The sequence below is a fragment of the Taeniopygia guttata genome, chromosome 3 (genome assembly GCF_048771995.1).
Source record: "Taeniopygia guttata chromosome 3, bTaeGut7.mat, whole genome shotgun sequence".
Lineage (NCBI taxonomy): Eukaryota > Metazoa > Chordata > Aves > Passeriformes > Estrildidae > Taeniopygia > Taeniopygia guttata.
This window is the reverse complement of record NC_133027.1, coordinates 425855-445043: the sequence shown is the minus strand read 5'-3', so window position 1 is coordinate 445043 and position 19189 is coordinate 425855. Positions and strand designations below refer to the sequence as shown.

At 67.9% G+C, this 19189-nt stretch overlaps 3 protein-coding genes across 6 annotated transcripts; 2 read left to right on the top strand and 1 right to left on the bottom strand.

The window, feature by feature from the left end:
- The first annotated feature begins 593 nt into the window (after positions 1–593).
- Positions 594–7963, top strand: EMILIN1 (elastin microfibril interfacer 1). Its single transcript, XM_030269806.4, has 8 exons — positions 594–1488; positions 3341–3466; positions 3895–4103; positions 4204–5862; positions 6506–6613; positions 6727–6744; positions 7047–7181; positions 7429–7963. Exons 1-8 carry the CDS (start codon positions 1337–1339, stop codon positions 7758–7760), a joined length of 2739 nt encoding a protein of 912 aa, XP_030125666.4. The 5' UTR covers positions 594–1336; the 3' UTR covers positions 7761–7963.
- A 6413-nt stretch (positions 7964–14376) lies between these two features.
- KHK (ketohexokinase) lies at positions 14377–16854 on the top strand. Of its 2 annotated transcripts, XM_030262817.4 has the most exons (8): positions 14379–14608; positions 14680–14796; positions 14996–15130; positions 15634–15706; positions 15900–16046; positions 16243–16331; positions 16399–16556; positions 16661–16854. In XM_030262817.4, exons 1-8 carry the CDS (start codon positions 14493–14495, stop codon positions 16744–16746), a joined length of 921 nt encoding a protein of 306 aa, XP_030118677.4. In that variant the 5' UTR covers positions 14379–14492; the 3' UTR covers positions 16747–16854. The 2 variants fall into 2 exon arrangements, with proteins under 2 accessions (XP_030118678.4, XP_030118677.4); XM_030262818.4 differs by lacking the exon at positions 15900–16046 and having other exon boundaries at positions 14377–14608.
- An 86-nt stretch (positions 16855–16940) lies between these two features.
- Positions 16941–19119, bottom strand: CGREF1 (cell growth regulator with EF-hand domain 1). Of its 3 annotated transcripts, none has more exons than XM_030269810.4 (5): positions 18393–19119; positions 18099–18170; positions 17844–17914; positions 17640–17761; positions 16941–17562 (listed from the first exon to the last, which is right to left on the bottom strand). In XM_030269810.4, the coding sequence occupies exons 1-5, from the start codon at positions 18482–18484 to the stop codon at positions 17107–17109; spliced, it is 813 nt and encodes a 270-aa protein (XP_030125670.4). In that variant the 5' UTR covers positions 18485–19119; the 3' UTR covers positions 16941–17106. The 3 variants fall into 3 exon arrangements, with proteins under 3 accessions (XP_030125670.4, XP_072782300.1, XP_072782299.1); XM_072926199.1 differs by having other exon boundaries at positions 18099–18498; positions 18797–19119; XM_072926198.1 differs by having other exon boundaries at positions 18099–19119.
- Positions 19120–19189: the final 70 nt, after the last annotated feature.

Below are 19189 nucleotides of genomic sequence, written 5' to 3'. Positions count from 1 at the left end.
CCATGGCCCCCCATAGCTCCCCATGGCGCCCCCATGGCACCCCATAGCTCCCCATAGCTCCCCGCAGCCTCCCATAGCACCCCATAGTCCCCCACAGCCCCCCATGGCCCCATCCCTGTGCCCCCATAGCTCCCCACAGCCCCCATGACCCCCCATAGCTCCCCGCAGCCCCCCATGGCACCCACAGCCCCCCATGGCCCCATCCCTGTGCCCCCACAGCCCCCCATGGTCCCCCACAGCCCCCCGCAGCCCCCCATGGCACCCCCATAGCTCCCCATAGCTCCCCATAGCACCCCATGGCACCCACAGCTCCCCACAGACCCCCACGGCACCCCCAGCCCCTGAGGAGGGGTCCCCATCCCCCCTCGGGAGCACCGGGGCTGGCACCGGGCCCAGCCCAGCCCCGGGCCCCTTCCCCGGTGTGTCCCTCCCCCGCAGCCCCGTCCCTTCCCGCCCCCTCCCCCCTTCCAGCTGCCGCCAGCTGTTTGTGTTTAACCCCCCCCGGCGGCTCCCGGGGCCGGGGGGTTCCCGCGCCCCGGCGTCACCGCGGGCCCGGGGCCACGGCAGCGCTGATGTCACCGGGAGGCCGTGACGCCACCGCGGGGCCCGGGGAAGCCGTGGCATCACCGGGGCTCCGCGCCACGGCGGCCCGGGGTGGCCCCCCAGTGTCCCCAGTGTCCCCAGTGTCCCCATCACGGTGCCAGGGTGGGGCCGGGGGCGCGGGGCAGCACCGGCCCGGTACCGGCACCGGGACGCGTCACCTGGCACGGGGTCACGGGCACGCGGGGACGTGGCACTGCGGGACGCGGTGCCGGGACCCGTGGCTGCTGTGCCCAGTGCGGGGGTGAGGAGCGGGGCCACCGGCGCTCGGGGACACGCGGGGCACCGTGCGCTGCCGGTGCCGGTGGCGGAGCGGCGGCCGTGCGGGACCGATGGCCGCGGCGTGCCGGTGCCGCGGCGATAGCCCCGACCGCCCCCGCCCTGGCCCCCTGCCCGGCCTCCCGGCCGCCCCGGCCCCGGCCCCGGCCCCGGGCCGGCCTAACGAGGAGCAGATGTGGCAGCGGCGGGGCCGGCGGGGCCGCGGTGCCCGGCGCGGCTGGGGCGGGGGCCGCGGCGGGCAGGAAGCGGGGGGCCCCGGGGACCCCGCCGGCGGGCAGCGGCGGCGGGGCGGCTCTGGTGGCGAGGGGCTGGCCGAGGGGCGGCCGGGGGGAGGGCAGAGCCGAGCCGAGCCGTGCCGAGCCGCCCAGAGCCGCGGAGCCGCGACGGGACACCGCATGCGGTGCTGAGCCGCGCCGGACCGGGCTGCCCGAGCCGAGCGGAGCCGCCCCAGCCCAGCATGGCACGCTGGCTCTGGCCGTGCCTTCTGGCCGCGCAGGCCCTGGCCGCCAACTTCCCCCCCCGGTACAGCCTCTACACCGGCGGGGCCGCCCCGCTCGCCCCCGGCCCGGCCGCGGCCCACAGCGGTGCCCGGGCCGCCAGCCGGCACAGGTAGGGAGCAACGGGCACCGGGACGCGCCGGGGCGGCGGGGACGCGGCTGCAGCCCCCCCACCGATATGCCACCGGGATCCCGGCGCCGGGCGGGCACCGGCACGTGCCACGTCCAGCCCGGGGGCGGCGGGAGGGCGACGGGTCCCCATAAGCGGGGGCGTCACCCCCGGGCCCGGGACGGGTGGGCAGGGGGCGCACGTGGAGGGTCGGGGTGCAGGATTCCGGGCCGGTCCTTCCTCGGCATCCACGCGTGGCTCGGCGCTGCCGGAGAGGGGAACAGGGACCCGGACCTCGCCTGTCCCCATCCCCGTCCTGCCTCGTACCGTGGGCAGCGTGGGGCAGCCCGTGGCTGTGGGTCGGGGCGTTGCGGGGACGCGGGGCTGGGGACGGCCCCGCGCTGGGTTGGGGTCACAGCAGATTCACCGCGGACACATCAGCGCCGCGGCGGCCCCGGGGGATGGCAGGACCTGGCCGCAGCGTGGGGTACGTGGGCAGGGGCTCGGCCGTGGGGCACGGGCACGGTGGAGCCTTTCCCTGCGGCTTTGGGGGCTCAGGGGGGCTCTCCGCGGGTCGGGGTGTGCAGCGCTCCATCCCGCGGCCCGGGGAGCACGGGGGGTGTCCCCAGATCCTGCCCTTTCAGGGGAGCGCTGCTTCCATCCCACGCCCGGGATGGGGACGGCCCCGGTGCGGGGCGGTGGGACCCCAGGGCAGCCCGGGGGTCCCGGGGCCTCGCGGGTGCGGGGCTGGGACGGGGGGGAGAAGAGGGGGGCCGTCGGTCGGCGCAGGAATTCCCGGCGGCCCCCGGGGAGGAGCTGGAATCCAGCCGGGGCCTGAGGGGAACCAGCCGGGCTGACGGGAACCGGCCGCCGCACCGGGGCCCCGCGGCGGGGACCCAGCGCCGCTCCCCGGGGGGCTGCCCAGTGAGGGTTGGGGGGCCCGAGCGGGGCCCGGGATTCGGGTCCCGACCATATAAGGCTGCGCCGGGGTCGCTGCAGCGGGGCCAGGCTGCAGTCCCAGGCGGGGGGGCCGGGGTCCCCACAGGCTGCGGCGCTGCGCTGGGGAGCGGCGGGTGGCGGCCGCGGCTGCTCCGGCCCTCCCGGCTCCCAGTTCCCCGAGGGGGCAGGGAACACCGGGGCAGGGATGGGGCAGCACGCACGGCGCCCGTACCCGGGCCAGGCAGCGCGGGATGCGCAGCACGGTGCGATGGAGTGTGGGCACCCTGCTCCTGGCAGAGCTCCATCCCTGCGGGGCTCCCGAGGGCGGCCGCATGGCTGGGGGCTGCGGCCTTCCTGCAGGGTCGCCAGGCACGGCTCAGAGGCTGTGCTGGGGCAAGATCCGCCCCATTAACCCGCCGCAGTGGGCCATGACGGTGCTACCGGTGGGGCTGGTTGGGCAGCACAGGCGCTCGCCGGGGGATCCGGGGTGTGGCCAGAGGGGCCGGAGTGTGCCGGGGGTCCGGGATGTGCCTGGTGAGCTGGAGTGTGCCAGGGAAGGCCCGGGGCAGGGGCTGCTGCTGTGGCTCTGCCGGGGTGATGCCTGGTGCCTGCTCTGTGCCAGGACGATGCCTGGCGTGTGCCGGGATGCTGTGCATGGTGTGTGCCGGAGCAACGCCTGCTGTGTGCTGGAATGATGCTAGGTCCGTGCTCGGGCAGTGCCAGTGGCTGCTCCGTGCCGGGATGATGCCTCCTAGGTGCCAGGACAACAGGCGGTGGGTGTGCGCCCAGATGGAGCCCCAGTGATGCCCAGCCTGTGCCATGCTGGTCCGTACCAGGACAGCGCCTGCTGCGTGCCGAGGTGATGCCGTGTGCCGGCGCACTCCGGGCCTGTGCCCTGAGCCCTTCCCTCCGGCAGGAACTGGTGTGCCTACGTGGTGACGCGCAGCGTGAGCTGTGTGGTGGAGGATGGCGTCGAGAGCTTCATCAAGCCGGACTACCAGCCCTGCGCCTGGGGGCAGCTCCAGTGCCCCCGAGTCCTGGCGTGAGTGGGGCCGGGCCGGGGCTGGAGGGCTCTGGGGGGGTTTGGGGCGTTCTGGGGGGGCAGCACAGAGCCAGGGCAAGCCGCGGCCGCCGCCACTGGTGTTTACCCACCCTGGGGCCGTGTTTACTTTTGCGCAAGAGTCAGTGGCCTCAGGCGGTGCCGGAGGGTGGCCGGACACTGTCCCCCTCCCTGTGACGTGCAGCCAAAACCCTGGGGCACCCCCAGCTCTGTGGGGCAGCACTGGGGTGACACCGGGGTTGGGGTGGCACTGGTGACAGGGTGACAGGGCTGGGCAGGGGCAGCCCCCCGGCTGCTGAGCGAGACTCCGGCGCTGCTGGGTCAAGCCGCAGCCCGTGCTGGCTCTGGGTCTCTGGGGCAGCCCCACGCCCCTCCTGGCATCCCCCAAGCCCCGTCCCCTGCGCCCGCAGGTACCGCAGCTTCCTCCGGCCGCGCTACAAGGTGTCGCAGCGCACGGTGTCGGAGCTGGCCTGGCGCTGCTGCCAGGGGTACTCGGGTCCGGACTGCAGCGAGGGGCCTTCTCCAGCATCCCCCCAGCCCACCGGCCGCCCCCCGCCCCGGCCCGGCCGCCCCACGCTCTCTGGCTTCGGCAACCCCCTCAGTGGCCTGGGGGGCGAAGGTAGTGCGGGGCAGGGGTGTGCTGGTGGGGAACACGCCGGTGGGGAACGTGCCGCGGCCGTGGCCGTGACCCTGACCCTGACCCCGGCGGTGCGTGGCAGGCGGCGGCGGAGACACGGAGAAGGTGCGGCGGCTGGAGGAGCAGGTGCGGCGGCTGAGCGAGCAGCTGGAGGAGCTGCGGGCCGGGCGGGAGCCGCCGCGGGCGGCTGTGGAGGGGCAGCCCGGGGGCGAGCAGCCGGCTGACGCGGCCGCCCCCGCCGGAGTGCGGGAGGAGCTGAGCCGCCTTCAGCGGCGCCTGGAGGAGCTGGAGACCCGCCTGCACCGCACCGAGGGCGGCCGGGACGGCCCGGGGGCTCCGGGGGGCCCGGGGACGGCGGCACTGTACGAGCTGGAGCAGCGGCTGCAGGAGATGTGCGCTGCCTGCGCGACCGGCACCGAGGGGCTGCGGCGGCAGGCGGCCGAGGACCGGGAGCGGATGCGGGCGCTGGAGAAGCTGGTGGGCTCGGTGGACCAGCGCAACAAGGATGCGGTGGAGTCGGTGCAGAGGCACATCAGCAGCCTGAGCAGCCGCCTGGCCCCCGCCCCTGCGGCTCCCCCGTCCCCGGACGTGCTCCGTCGCCTGGCGGAGCTGGAGCGGCGGCTGGAGGGGCTGCCGGTGCCGGCGGCGGGGCCGGGGCAGGGACCGGTGCTGGCGCGGCGGCTGGCTGAGCTGGAGGGACGGCTGAACGCTTCCCGCGCCGGCCCGTGGCCCTCCGAGCCCGAGGGGCGGCCGGGGGGGCTGCCGGGGCGCCTGGCCAACCTGAGCCGGGCGGTGGAGGGGCTGGCGGCGAGCGGGGCGCAGCGCGGCGCCCGCCTGGACCAGCTCGAGGGGCTGCTGGCCCGCTGCGGCCACCCGTGCCCGGGGCAGGACGGGCTGCTCGGCCCGGGGCAGGACGGGCTGCTCGGCCCGCACCTCCGGCAGCCCGAGGACACCGAGGCTGTCTGGGAGGACGGGCTGACCGGGACCCTGGGAGGGCTGCTGGGGGCGCGGGGGGAGGCGCTGGCCGAGGGGCTGGAGCAGCTCCGCAACCGGACGGGGCGGCTGGAGGCGGCTCTGGAGGACCTGAGCGGCGACCCCTGCTCCCGGCCCTGCTCCCCGCCGCCGCCCCGGGAGCCGGAGCTGCTGCCGGACGGCCCCGCGGAGCCCGAGGAGCCGGAGGCGCCTCTGGAGGGCTTCGGCGTCTTCGGGGGCACGTCCCCCTCGGAGCTGCGGGAGCTGCGCGGGGAGCTGGCGGCGGCGCTGGCGGGCCTGAGCGGGCTCAATGGCACGGTGGAGGGGCTGCAGGACGCGCTGGAGGAGCAGGACGCCCGGCAGCGGCAGCTGAGCGCCCTCACCGACCGCCTGGTGGCCGAGCTGGACCGGGCGGCGGCGGCGGCGGCGGCGCGGGAGGCCGAGAGCGAGGAGCGGCTGGAGGCGCTGGCGCGGGAGCTGGCGGGGGCCGGGGGCTGCCCCGCGGGGCTGGAGCCGCGCGTGGCCAAGCTGGAGGGGGTCTGCGAGCAGCTGGAGGCGGTGGCCGGGGGGCTGCGGGGCGTCCGCGAGGGGCTGGGCCGGCACGTCGCGGGGCTGTGGGGCGCCGTGCGGGACCTGAACGCCACGGCCCGCGGGCACGCCGCCCTGCTGGACAAGGCGCTGGAGCTGCCGCCACGGTTCGGCGCCCTCAACGCCAGCCTGGGCCACCTGCGCGGGGAGCTGCAGCGCCTGGCACGGCTGGAGCGACACGGTGCGGGGACACGGGGGACACCGGGGACACGGGGGGGGCGTGGGGGGACGTGGGGCACGGCGGGGGTGCGGACAGCTGGGAGGGTACGGGACTGGGGGATGGGGGCATGTGGGGCACTGCAGGGACTGTGGGGACAGGGCATCCCGGGGCTGTGGGGACCGGGGCATGGAGGGCATGTGGGGCTGTGGGAATGGTGGTGGAGCTGTGGGGACACGGAGATGTGGGAATATGGGAATGTGGGAACATGGAAATGTGGGGACACGGGGATATGGGGACATGGGGATGTGGGGACACAGGGATGTGGGGACATGGAAATATGGGGACACAGGGATGTGGGGACATGGGGTTGTGGGGACATGGAAATATGGGGACACAGGGATGTGGGGACACGGAGATATGGGGACATGGAGATGTGGGGACATGGAAATATGGGGACACGGAAATGTGGAGACACAGGGATGTGGGAAAACGGGGTCACCAGGAGTGCTGCAGTGGGGTGTGGGGAGGCAGGGGCTGTGGCGTGGGGCACAGGACCACAGGAGGATCCTGGCTGTGGGGCTGCAGTGTGTGGGGACAAGGGGACATCACACATGGGGGCAGTGGGCATGGGGCCAAGGTGGCTCTAACACCCTCCTCCCTGCAGGCCCCCCGGGCCCCCCTGGACCTGCTGGCCCCATGGGTGAGACAGGCCCTCCTGGCCCCGCTGGGCCCCCTGGCAAGGATGGAGAACAGGGTCCCATGGGCCCCCCCGGTAAGGCTCAGCCCCCCCATGTGCCGCCGGCCACGCAGGTGTGGCCGGACCCCGTCCCCGGGGGTCCTGCCCCCAGCTGGCCCTGCAGCAGCCCCTCCTCATCTTTCCTGCAGGGCTGCCTGGAGAGAGAGGTAGGGCTGGGGGCTTGGGGTGTGGGGAGGACCGTGGGGGGCTGGGGGGTGCGTGTGGGGAGCTGGGGGGGCTGGAGGCTGGCAAGGGAGCGGGGAGCAGGCTGGGCTGGCGTGGGGAGGCACAGGGTGGCTGGGGAGCAGGGGGCACTGGGGATGTGGTGGTCAAGGGGGGCACGGACACTGAAGGGGTGGGTGGGGAGGGGTCGCAGGGTGTGGCTGCCAGGACAGGGGGACAGGGGGTCAGGGGGCTGAGGGGTGAGGGAAGGGGGCACAGGGGTGCCACATCCTGACCCCGTGCCCAGGCGAGGTCGGGGAGCCGGGCTCGGTGCCCCGCGTCGCTTTCTCGGCCGCCCTGAGCACCCAGCGCACGGAGCCGGGCACCGTCCCCTTCGACCAGGTGCTGCTCAACGATGGCGGTGCCTACGACCCCGAGACAGGTGAGGCACGACGGGGGCGCTCTGGGGGCTGTGGGGTGGCTCTGGGGTCAGGGATGTGGCAGTAGGGGCTGTGCCGGGGGCTGCGGGGTCACAGGGGTGCGCGATGCCGCGCGTGGTGGGGGCCAGCGGGTCTGGGATGGTGTCGTGCCTGTCCCGGGACGGCCCACCGAGCTCGGGGTGCTGCAGGAGATCCGGCTCGGGGGCACCGGGGCTCCTGGCAGGTTCCTGACCCCTTTTCCTGCCGCAGGCACGTTCACGGTGCCGGTGCCCGGGCGGTACCTGGTGAGCGCGGTGCTCACGGGGCACCGGGGCGAAGCGCTGGAGGCCGTCCTGTCCCGCTCCGGCCACGGCATCGCCCGCCTGGACTCGGCTGGCTTCCAGCCCGAGGGGCTGGAGAAGGGGCCGGTGGCCGCGCAGGGCCCCAGCCCCGGTGCCCTCGGCGTCTTCAGCCTGGTGCTGCCGCTGGCGGCGGGCGAGACGCTGTGCGTGGACCTGGTGGCGGGGCGCCTGGCGCACGCCCCCGACGAGCCCCTCACCGTCTTCAGCGCCGCGCTGCTCTACGACTCCGGGGAGCCCTAGAGCTGCGGGGGCGCGGCCGGGCCGGGGGTCCCCACGCCCTGCCGGGACCCCCACCCCACCCCCTTATTTATCAGCACCCCCAGCCCTCGCTGTCCCAGCGGCACACCCCCCTGCCCCACGCCGCCCGCCCTGCCCCCCACGCCGCCCCACGCCCCCGGCCCCCCACTGCCCCCCACAATAAAGATGCGGCACCGGGTTTTGTACCCGTGGCTCCGGGTCCGTCCCTCGCCCGGGGGGGACGGGGTGGGGGTTTGGGGTTTGGGGCGGCGTGCGGGGGGTTCCCAGCTGTTTGGGTTGTGGTGTGAGGGGACGGGAGGTGCTGTAGCCGTGTCCCGGTGTGCTGGGCACCCTCCGGGCTCCCCGTGCCCCCAGGGAGGGGGTGCTGAGGGGGCTGGCCTGGCGGGGTGACAGGCAGGTACCTGCCCGGGGGGGGCACTGAATCCAGCTCTGGGGGTGCTCCCATCCCCTGCTGCCAGGGGGGCCGGGGGTAACCCCATTCTTCCACTTCAGGGCTGTTTGCTGGGCCTGCCAGGGGTCATGGGTGCTGCGCCCAGCACTGTGCCCTGGAAGGAGCGGGATGGAGCGCCGGGAGGTCCCGGGGTGTGGATGGAAGAACAGGCTCCAGCCCGGGTCTGGGGCACTGGCACCAGGGGAGATTTAGGCGCTTTGGTCATGGTTCCTGTGCAGATACTTTGGTGAGGAAAGATCAGGATTTGGGGCCAGGCAGAGGGGGTGTCCAGCCCCAGTCTGTGCCCCCACTGTTCTGGGAGCTCATTAATGGTGAGGCTGGGACTGAGCCTTTTGTCCTCAGGTGCCATTGGCATCTTCAGTGCCATCCTCAATTCCCAATCTCCCACCCAGCCCTGCCCTCTGGCACTGGGAGCCATTCCCTGTGTCCTGTCCCTCCATCCTTGTCCCCAGTCCCTCTGCAGCTCTCCTGGAGCCCCTCCAGGCCCTGCCAGGGGCTCTGAGCTCTGCCTGGATCCTTCTCCTCTCCAGGGGAGCACCCCCAGCTCTCCCAGCCTGGCTCCAGAGCAGAGGGGCTCCAGCCCTTGGAGCATCTTGTGGCCTCCTCTGAGCCCACTTTTATCAGCTGAACTTCAGGATCGGTGGGATCCCTGCTCACAGCCGTTCTGCCCTGCCCTGGGGCGCCAAATCCCAACAAATCTTTGGGAACTTGTTTCTCTAGGGTGGCATTCCCATTGTCAGCAGAAGGTGGAGATCCAGAGCCGTGACAGTAATTCTTGGAGAGGAGGGAACTGAAAGCTGGGAAGGGCTCAGTCTTTCTGTATTGTCCCTCCACTGTGTCCTCCGGGAAGATTCTCTGTCACACGCTGGGACCATCCCTGGGTGATGACAGCTCTGGCCCCTCACTGCCCGTGGGGTGCAAAGGGAAGGAGAGATTCCTGCTGGTGACTTTCTAGGATTTACCAGTCTTAGAAGGATCATTGTCCTCCTAACCATGAGAAGAGAGTTTTATAAGGAAAATGGGGGTGAGAGCCTTCTTACAACTCCTAGAATCATGGAAAAGCACCTGGCACCATGGAGTATTCCTGACCATCCCCCAGCACTGCCCAGGCCACCATGACCCCTGTCCCCAAGTGCCACATCCACAGGGCACTCCCAGGGATGGGGACTGCACCCCTGCCTGGGCAGCTGTGCCAGGGCAGGACAGCCCTTTCCAGTGGGAATTGTTCCCTGCCAGGGCAGGACAGCCCTTTCCAGTGGGAATTGTTCCCAACACCCACCCTGAGCCTGCCCTGGCCCAGCCTGAGCCCATTTCCCCGTGTCCTGTCCCTGTTCCCTGGAGCACAGCCCGACCCCCCCTGGCTGTCCCCTCCTGTCAGGAGCTGTGCAGAGCCACAAGGTCCCCCCTGAGCCTTCTTTTCTCCAGGCTGAGCCCCTTCCCAGCTCCCTCAGCCCCTCCCGGGGCTCTGGACACTGCGCCCTTCCAGTCCCACGGGCTTTTGTGGCCTGCACATTCTAAGCTGGATCATTTTCAAGGTTACTGCAGGGTTAATCCCCTCCCAGCTCTGGGGTGGGCAGAGCAGAGCTGTGGGGTGCTGCAGGCTCTTCTTGGCAGAGTGGGATGGAGCTGAGGCAGCTGAGGAAGATTATCCTTTATCCATTGTCCATTTAACCCTCATTACCCATGAATGCTCTCCAGAAAGGAGGTGGACAATGAGCCACTGAGGAGGAGAAGATCCGCTGGATCTGCAGCTGCTGGGAAGTGAGAGGGGTCCTAATTACCCCTGATGATTAGCTGGAGTTCTGGCTGCTGGGAATTTCAGACTTTCTGTGCTGGCAGACTCGGAGCCCCAGGAGAGCTCTGCCTGTGGCCTGAGGCCCTGGAGAGGCTTCCAAATTTGATTGAGAGCGCTGGGATTGTGGGTGTGCAGTTGGTTAGAAGTGTGTGATGGCACAGGGTGGAAAAATGTAGAGTTTGGGGTTTAGGATATAGTAGTATATAGAGAGCTGAGATGGAGGTTTTAGGACAGTGGCTGCTCCTTCTTCTTCACCTTCTTCTCCGTGGATTTGGGTGGTATTTCGTAATTGGACAGAAAAGCCCACCCTGCAGACTTTGAGGGTCCACTTGTTGGGTTAAAAGTGAAAATAATTTAGGTGTCATTTCTTAATTGGATACTTTACCCATAAAAGAGCCTGTACCAAGAGATAGTTGGCCATTTTGTGCCTTGTTAGTGAAGAACTGCAGAACTCACTGCTGAGACTGTAACATAAATAAAAAATAATAAACACCTGGGTCTGAACACAAATTATTGTCTCAAGTGCCTCCAGTCCTGACCTCGACAGAGGTAGAAAAAAGAACCCCCTGGCTTGCTGTTCCTGGGGAGAACTGGAATGGAGTGAGCGAGTGAAACTCAAACCAAGCTTGGAATGTTGGATGTGTTACTCACTCAGGTGTGCCAGGAGGAGGAGCCAGCCCAGGGATCAGCTCCCCTGGCCTCAGGAACAAGCCCCCCTTGACCTCAGCTCGGGGCTGGGGAAGGCAGGGAGCTGTGGGATGGCACTGGGCATTTCCAGAGCTGTAATTCCAAAACATCCAGAGTCTCCCTGCCGTGGTGCAGGGGCACCGTGATGGTAACTGCAGAGAAAATACCCCAAACACCGACACCATCACATTGCCAAGAGAGGGAACAGCCCTTTTCCTCCTCTAAACTGGAACTGGCAATCAGCTGGGCCTGGGCAGTCCTGCCATGGGGGAGCACTAAAGGAAGCTTTGGCACCAGGCTCTCAGATTTATGGCACAGATTTAATGGAATGGGGATTTAATGGAATCACAGGATGAGTTGGGATGGAAGGAAGCTTAGAGCTCACCTCGTTCCACCCCCTGCCATGGGCAGGAACACCTCCCACTAGAGCAGGTTGCTCCAGGCACCTGAAACGTGTCTGCATGTCCATGTCCACATGTCCACGGGTGTCTGTCTGTCCATGCTGAAGAAGCTCCCCTGTCTGAGCGTCCTGGGGCCGCTCTGGCAGTCACACTGTGCCACCCCAGCGCAGCTGCAGCCCCCACGCTGCCCCAGCCTCACCAGCTCCCCCCGCCAGCCCAGTCCCAGGGCGCTGGGACATCTCCCAGGTCCCAGTTTTAACAGGATTTAATCTTGGTGCAGTAACTGGTGACAAAAGAACAGCCCCAGCAGGTGCCTCTGGGAAGGGACCCAGAGCAAGGAGCCCCCGGGCTCTTCCCACTCCCAGCCTGAGCACGGGAGACTCTGGGGGCTCCTGCTGCGTCCCACAGCATCACTGCAAGCACCAAACAGGACCGAGTTAAGGGTTGTGATGGGGCAGAAACGATCATGGATTTCCAATCACAAGGGGTTCTCAAAAGTCATTTAATATCCGTGGTTAACATGCTGGGTGGGGCATGAAAGATTTTAACCAGAATTATTTACTACACAGTAAAGCCCAAACTGCTTAGTAGTGTATCGTGCAGCACAGTGCACTGCATCAAAGCAGTTCTATTAAAACAATTGCACTAAAGCAAGCGAAACAAAACAATTATCAAGCAGAGATTGATGTAACTCACCACACCAGTGGGGCAGCTCTCTTTCTTTTAAACACTTGAGGAGTATCCTTGGAGGGTGTCTGCTTCTCAGGGGAGAAACCTTCATAGCCACACTGAAGGAATATGTCAGGAGAACCTCCCCCCGAGACTGGCTGGGCTTTCACGGTGCAAAGTGACAGGGCTGCCAGCCACAGGGCTCCAGGGCAGCTCAGCAGCTCCCTGAGCAGAGCAGAGCATCCTGCTGCACTGCTGGGAAGGGAAGCAGCCCCGGGGCTTCCCCCTGACTCCCAGCTCAGTCTGAAAACTGAAAAACTGAGAGCTTCTGCCAAGCTGGGCAGTCCTTCGTGGGTTGTTTTGGTTTGTTTTTTTTTTTTTTTGTTTGTTTGTTTGGTTGGTTGGTTGGTCGGTTGGTTTGGTTTGGTTTGGGTTTTTTTTGGTTGGTTGGTTGTCCCCACAGCACCCCCGGAACGGCCCTGTGGAAAATGCACATTTTATTATTGGCTCTTCACAAATGTTACAATGAATATTATATGTGTAATGTTAGAAAGTTATGCTGGATTGTCTTAAGTAGTGTGTGAAATATAATTTTAGGTTATAACACAGTGTAAAAATAGAAACTCTGCTATGTAAGATACTTTTTAACTTGCTCAAGATAGGTATGAGATAAGCAAGAAATTCTTTGCACAGAGATAACAGCAACAGGGCACATAAAGGTTTACAGCCTCCTTATCAGGACAAACATTCTTCCACCTTCTCTCTGTCTTTATGGAACCACCAGGATTAAGGGGAAGAAGTTTACAAAACCCAGAAAAATTATTAATTTGCAAGTAATTTATGCATCATGTATGAGATATATGAATATGCAACAGGCTGTTGCTTTTAAGGGTTATTCCTTTGTTTACAAGGCGTGGTTTTGGCAGCTCAGTGCCCAAAAACATCTGGACATCCATAATTCTTTGCTTTTTATTGTCTTGGAATTGTCCTAACTCTAAATTTTTATTACCCTAATTGCATTACTATTTTTATGACCATTTTATTGTTAATATTCAACTTTTAAAAACGCTAAAACCGAGCGAGTGGCGTTTCCCAGAGCCCTGTGGGTGCAGGACAGTGAGTGAGGGGGCGGCTGCGGCCGGCGGGGCTGACCCTGTGGGTGATGCCCTGGTGATGCCCTTCTCCCCCAGCAGGCAGAGGCACCAGGCCCGCTGCTCCAGGTGCCCTTCCTCCCTTCCCAGGCCCTTCCAGGAGCCTGCTGGGTGCCACTGGAGCCCGGGGGAGGCTGCTGCTCCTGTCCGAGCCAGGGCTGCCACCGCTGCGCCCGAGCCACCAGTGAGCTCCTGCCCCCACCCCTGTGCAAACCCCGGGCATTGGGAATATTTCCGTCTGCTCTGGGCTGTCCTGGGCCCCAGGGCAGCTCTGACTCTGACCTCACTCACGCAGAAAACTTCCAAAGCCTCAAGGTAAACCAGAAATCACACAAGTGTGAAATGGATTGTAGAGATTGTAGAGAGTAGTGCAGTGTGTCACAGGGGTGAGAAATTCAGGGTTTGGGAGTTTTAGTGTGCTATAGATGGGTGCAACATGGAGGGTACAGGGTGTTGTCTCACGTTCCTTTCTTCTCTCTTCTTCTTCCTCTTTCTTCTTGGGTTTAGGTGCGATCTTGTAATTGGGCAGAAAAATGTGTCCTGTGTCCGTCTGTCCCTGTCTGTCCATGTCCCTGTGTCCATCTGTCCATCTGTCCCTACGTGTCCATCTGTCCCTGTCTGTCCATGTCCCTGTGTCCATCAGTCCATCTGTCCCTGTGTCCATCTGTACCTGTGTCCATCTGTCCCTACGTGTCCATGTCCCTGTGCCCATCTGTCCCTGTGTGTCCATGTCCCTGTGTCCATCTGTCCATCTGTCCCTGTGTCCGTCTGTCCATCTGTCTGTCTGTCCCTATGTCCGTCTGTCCGTCTGTCCCTGAGTCCGTCTGTCCGTCTGTCCATCTGTCCCTGTGTCCATCTGTCCATCTGTCTATCTGTCCCTGTGTCCATCTGTCCCTGTGTCCATCTGTCCCTGTGTCCATCTGTCCATCTGTCCCTGTGTCCGTCTGTCCCTGTGTCCATCTGTCCGCCTGTCCCTGTGTCCCTGTGTCCATCTGTCCCTGTGTCCATCTGTCCCTGTGTCCGTCTGTCCGTCTGTCCCCGTGTCCGTCTGTCCCCGTGTCCATTTGTCCCTGTGTCCGTCTGTCCCTGTGTCCATCTGTCCATCTGTCCATCTGTCCCTGTGTCCATCTGTCCGTGTCCATCTGTCCCTGTGTCCGTCTGTCCGTCTGTCCCCGTGTCCGTCTGTCCCTGTGTCCATCTGTCCCTGTGTCCGTCTGTCCCCGTGTCCATGTCCCTGTGTCCGTCTGTCCATCTGTCCCTGTGTCCGTCTGTCCATCTGTCCCTGTGTCCGTCTGTCCGTCTGTCCCCGTGTCCCGTCCCGCCGTGCGCGCGCCCTGCACCGGGGGGGCGTGGCCGGGGCGGCCCCATGGCCACGCCCCCCGGGGGGACCGGCGCGGCGGCGGGCGCTGATTGGCTGCGGCGCCAGGGGGCGTGGCCAAAGCGGTGCCGGATCTCGGTGCGGCTCCGTCCCGGTCCCGGTGCCGGTCCCGGTGCCGCTGCCGCTGCCGGTGCCGCTGCCGGTGCCGGTGCCGGTCCGGGCCCGCGGCGCAGCAGCCCGGGATGGCGGCAGAGGCGGGCGGCGCCGCGGGGAAGCGGCGGATCATGTGCGTGGGGCTGGTGTGCCTGGACATCATCAGCGTCGTGGAGGCTTTCCCCGCCGAGGATTCCGACACCAGGTACCGGCACCGGGGCATCCTCCGGCGCGCCCCAAGCCGGCCCCGCGCCCACCGCAGCTCTCGCCCCGCAGATGCCTGTCACAGCGGTGGCAGCGCGGCGGGAACGCCTCCAACTCCTGCACGGTGCTGTCGCTGCTGGGAGCCCCCTGCGCCTTCATGGGCTCGCTGGCCCCCGGCCCCGCCGCTGAGTAAGTGGGGTGCGGGGACTCCGCACCGGCGGGGCACCGGCCCGACCCGCCCTGACACTTCGCTGGCCCCTCCGCTTTGCTGCCGCCGGCCTTGACCTTCGGCGCGGCCGCGGTTCCCCGGCTGCCCGCCCGCCTCCGCCGCCGCCGGCAGCGCCCGCCGCTCCCGTGCGCCCCTCACGCCGCTCTCTGTGCCCCAAAGGTTCATCGCGGCGGATTTCCAGCGCCGGGGAGTGGACACGGCGCACGTGGCGTGGCAGCCCCGCGGAGAGGTGCCCTGCGCCTGCTGCCTCGTCAACGCCGCCAGCGGCTCCCGCACCATCGTCCTGCACGACACGTAAGGGACAGCCCGGCCCCGCCGCCCGCGGCAGCGCGGGGCTCCGCCGCCTGTCCCAAGGGTCCCTCCCGCTGCCTGCCGGCGGCTACCGAGTGCCCGGTGGGGCCGGTGGCCGTACTCCCGCAGACACTGTCACCGCCAGTGTCCCTGCAGCCCTGTCACCTCACTGCCGGGACCGGTGCTGGTGTCTCCACACGGCCACGCTCTGCAGCAGGACGGGCGGCACGGCCCCGTGGGGATAACCGGGCTCCCTCGGCCGTGCCAAAGGGTCAGGGACTGTTCGGCACGGCTGACCGCCCGGCCCCAGCGTGGCCACCGCTGCGCTGCCCTTCGAATCCAGCTCAGGGTCCCAGGCGCCGTCATTAATGATTCACTCGGGCACTGCCTCCTCGGGACCTCTGCTCCCATGGCGTGGGGCCCTCCACGGCCCCTGGAACTGCCCTTCGCCCCGGGCCCGTGCCAGGCGGAGGGTCCCCATCTCCCACCTGGCCTCCGTCCCACAGGAACCTGCCTGACGTGACAGCCCGTGACTTCGAGAGGGTCGACCTTTCCCAGTACAGGTGGATCCACTTCGAGGTGAGCCTGAGGCTCAGCTCGGGGGGTTCCAGGGTCTGGGGGATCCCCGGCGCTGGGGAAAATCCCTCGGTGATGCCTGGGACCAGAAGGAATCTCTAGGTCTGGGGACATCCCCAGTGACGGAGCATCCCCGGGACCGAGGGGGCCTCCCGGGACTGGCGATCCCCCGGTGATGCCGGAGCCGTGTCCGCAGGCCCGGAACGCGGTGGAGCAGGGCGCGATGCTGGAGCGGGTGGAGCGGCACAACCGGGCGGCGGCGCCGGGGCAGCGGGTCGGGATCTCGGTGGAGCTGGAGAAGCCGCGGGAGGAGCTGCTGCCGCTGATGGGGCGAGGACAAGTGGTGCGGGGCCGTGGTGCGGGGCCAGGGTGGTGGGGCGGGATGGCCTGTCCCGATGGTCTGTCCCGACCGCCTGTCCCGATGGCCTGTTCTGCTCTAGGGGTGCAAGCGGGGTCTGGGGATGCCACCAGGGCACAGATCTAATCGCACCTGGCTGGGGGTACCGGGGGCTGCCCCCGCCCCAGCCCCTCTCCCACAGGTGTTCATCAGCAAGGACCTGGCCCGGCACTTCGGGTACCAATCGGCCCCCGAGGCGCTGCGGGGGCTGCGGGGGCGCATCCAGCCAGGGTAGGGGTGTACCTGAGAGGGGCCGGGGGCACACGGTGTGCCCCAGACCCACCTCACGCTCCCCCAGGGCCACGCTGATCTGCGCCTGGGCTGAGGAGGGGGCTGATGCCTTGGGGCCCGACGGGGAGCTGGTGCACTCGGACGCCTTCCCCCCAGAGACCCTCGTGGACACGCTGGGGGCTGGGGACACCTTCAATGGCGCCGTCATCTTTGCGCTCGCAGAAGGTGGGCACAAACACAGCACGGCCACAACACGGCCACGGTTCAGTTTGGCACGGCCACGGCACAGCCACAGCACGGCCACGTCTCATCCTGGGCCCCATCCCCAGGGAGGACCCTGCAGGATGCCCTCACCTTCGGCTGCCAGATCGCGGGCAGGAAATGTGGGATCCAGGGCTTCGATGGCATTGTCTGAGCGTGTACCTGGAGACCTCTGCACCCCCCAGGCACACTACTGCACCCAGAGACCTCTCCACATCTCCACTGCACCCAGCAACCCCCCAGTAAAACCCCACATGCACCACTACTGCCTCCTGTGTCCCCTGGCTGTGCCCCCCGTGCCCTGGCTGGGGTCCCACTGCCCCAGGGATGCACTGACCACAGCCAAGGTCTCCAGCAGTGCCTCTATTTCTCCATCCGATACATTACAGAGGAGGTCACACAACCCCAGCCCTTCTCGGCCCCAGCAGCCTGGCCAGGGGCCATCCCCGTGCCAGTCTGTGCCCTGAGCAGGGCAAGGAGCAGCCGGGGCATTGCATCCCACAGCCCCCACTGCCTACCCCTCCCCATGGTCCCTCCAGGCTGGGACTGCCTGCTCCTCAGGGGTTTCAGCCTCAGGGGCTTCATCTTCCTCTGTGGCATCAGTACTGGGGGCTTTGGCCCCAGGGACGACTTCTGCCTCCAAGGCCTCAGCATTGGGAGACTCCACCTCGAGGGATTCCATCCTGGGGACTCCATCTGCTCCTTCCTCAGGGGCTCCAGTCTGGGGGTCTCCAGCCTCAGTGGCTGCCTGTCCTGGGCTTTCCAACCCCAGGTCCTGCCTGGGCATCTCTGTGCCCCCACCAGGCACAGCCCCAACCCCTGCCTGCTGCTCTAGCGGGGGCTGTCCTGGGGGACCCTTGTCCTGACCAGGCAAGAGCACCTCAGGGGGGTCCAGCAGCTCGGAGGGGGCCAGCAGCCCATCCCCATTCAGGTCCTGCCTTGCCAGGGCTTGGTCCACCAGTGCAGCCACCTACGGGGATGGGGAACAGGATGAGGGCTCGGCCCAGGGGCCCAGTGGGGCATAGGAGCCATCCCTGTGTGACCCACCATGTCAGGGTCTGGCTGCCCCCCAGCCTGTGCCAGCACCGTGCCAAGTAACTGCAACAGCTCCAGCCCATCCAGGAGCCTGCTCTGGTCGTGGTCATGGAGCACGAAGAGGTAGAGCAGGGCTGTGGGGCACGGGGTGCTGTGGGGCCGGGGTCCCTGGCCCCACCAGCCCCTCAGCCCCCATCACCACCCCGGCGGCCTTACCCTGCTCCCGCGTCATGGCCTCCACGTCCTGCTCCGGCGGCCCCAGGCTCCGCACTGCGCTCCTCAGCAGCCTGGGGGGAGCAGGGCTGGGGTGGGGAGCACTGCACTGCCTCCTGGCCATGGCCCACCCTGCCCCGCGCCCAGCTGGGCACTGTCCATGCCCCCACCCGGCGCTGTGCCCCCCAGCCCCAGCGCTCAGCCCCGGGCCATGGTGGGGGTCCCGGTGCCGTGGGGCTCCCCAGGGCAGGGACTCACAGCAGTGCAGGCGACTCCGGGCTCAGCGGGTCAGGATACGGATCCACGACTGTGGCCACGGGGGGCTCAGGCCTGGCCAACAGACAGGGTGGGTTACCTGTGCCCCGGGGGGCTGCCCACTCCGCCTGACGCCCCCCACCCGCGGCCCTGCAGATCCATGGGTCCCGGCCCTCCCTGTCAGCTCGGACCCCTGTGCTTGCCCCTCCCACGGCCACCTTGTACTCCACCCGCACCTGTGCCCCTGTGGCCATGAGAACACCACCGCTCTGCCTTCCCTCACCTGTGCCCCCGTACCTGTCGGTGCCCGCCCTGGGGGCGGCCCAGGCCGCCGGCCCCAGCAGCAGCAGCAGCGGCAGCAGCAGCAGCATCACCGGCGCGCTCCTCATCCCGCGACCGCGGGCTGCAGCGGACGGGAACACCGGGATCGGGGCTGGCCCGGGGCTCGGTGGGAGGGCCCGTGGGAACCCGGTGCTGGGAGAGGCGCCGGGGCTCCGGGAGCTGCCCCGGTTCCAGCACGGCGGGGAAGGTGCGCGGGGCACGCAGAGCGCGTGGGACGGGCCGGCGCTGCCCACCCAGTGCAGCCCCCGGTACCCCTCACCCCGCACACGCCCACCCCGGTACCGCCGGTGCCTCCCGGTACCCACTCACCCCGCACACGCCCACCCCGGTACCGCCGGTGCCTCCCGGTACCCACTCACCCAGCCCCGTCCGCGTGTCGGTGCCGCCCGCCCCGCCCCGGGGCCACGTCGCCGGCACGGCCCGGCCCTGCCACCGCGGCCGGGAGCGGCCCCGCCCGGCCCGGCCCGGCCCTGCCCGGCCCGCGGGGTGCAGGGATTCAGCGCACGCAGGGTGTCCCGGGGCTAACCGGGACTAACCGGGACCCGGCCCTCCAAACCAGGGCCCGGGACGGGCGCGTGGTCACAGCAGGGATGGGGCCATGCCGGTGGGTGAGACCCCCCGAGCCCCGCACGGTCCCGGGCAGAGCCGGGCCAGCCCAGCATCACCGACCCCCGGGCCCCCGCAGAAACAGCGGCCCGTGCCGGTACTCCAGGCCCCGCGGGTCGGGCAGCCAGCCCCGGTGCCACAGAGCA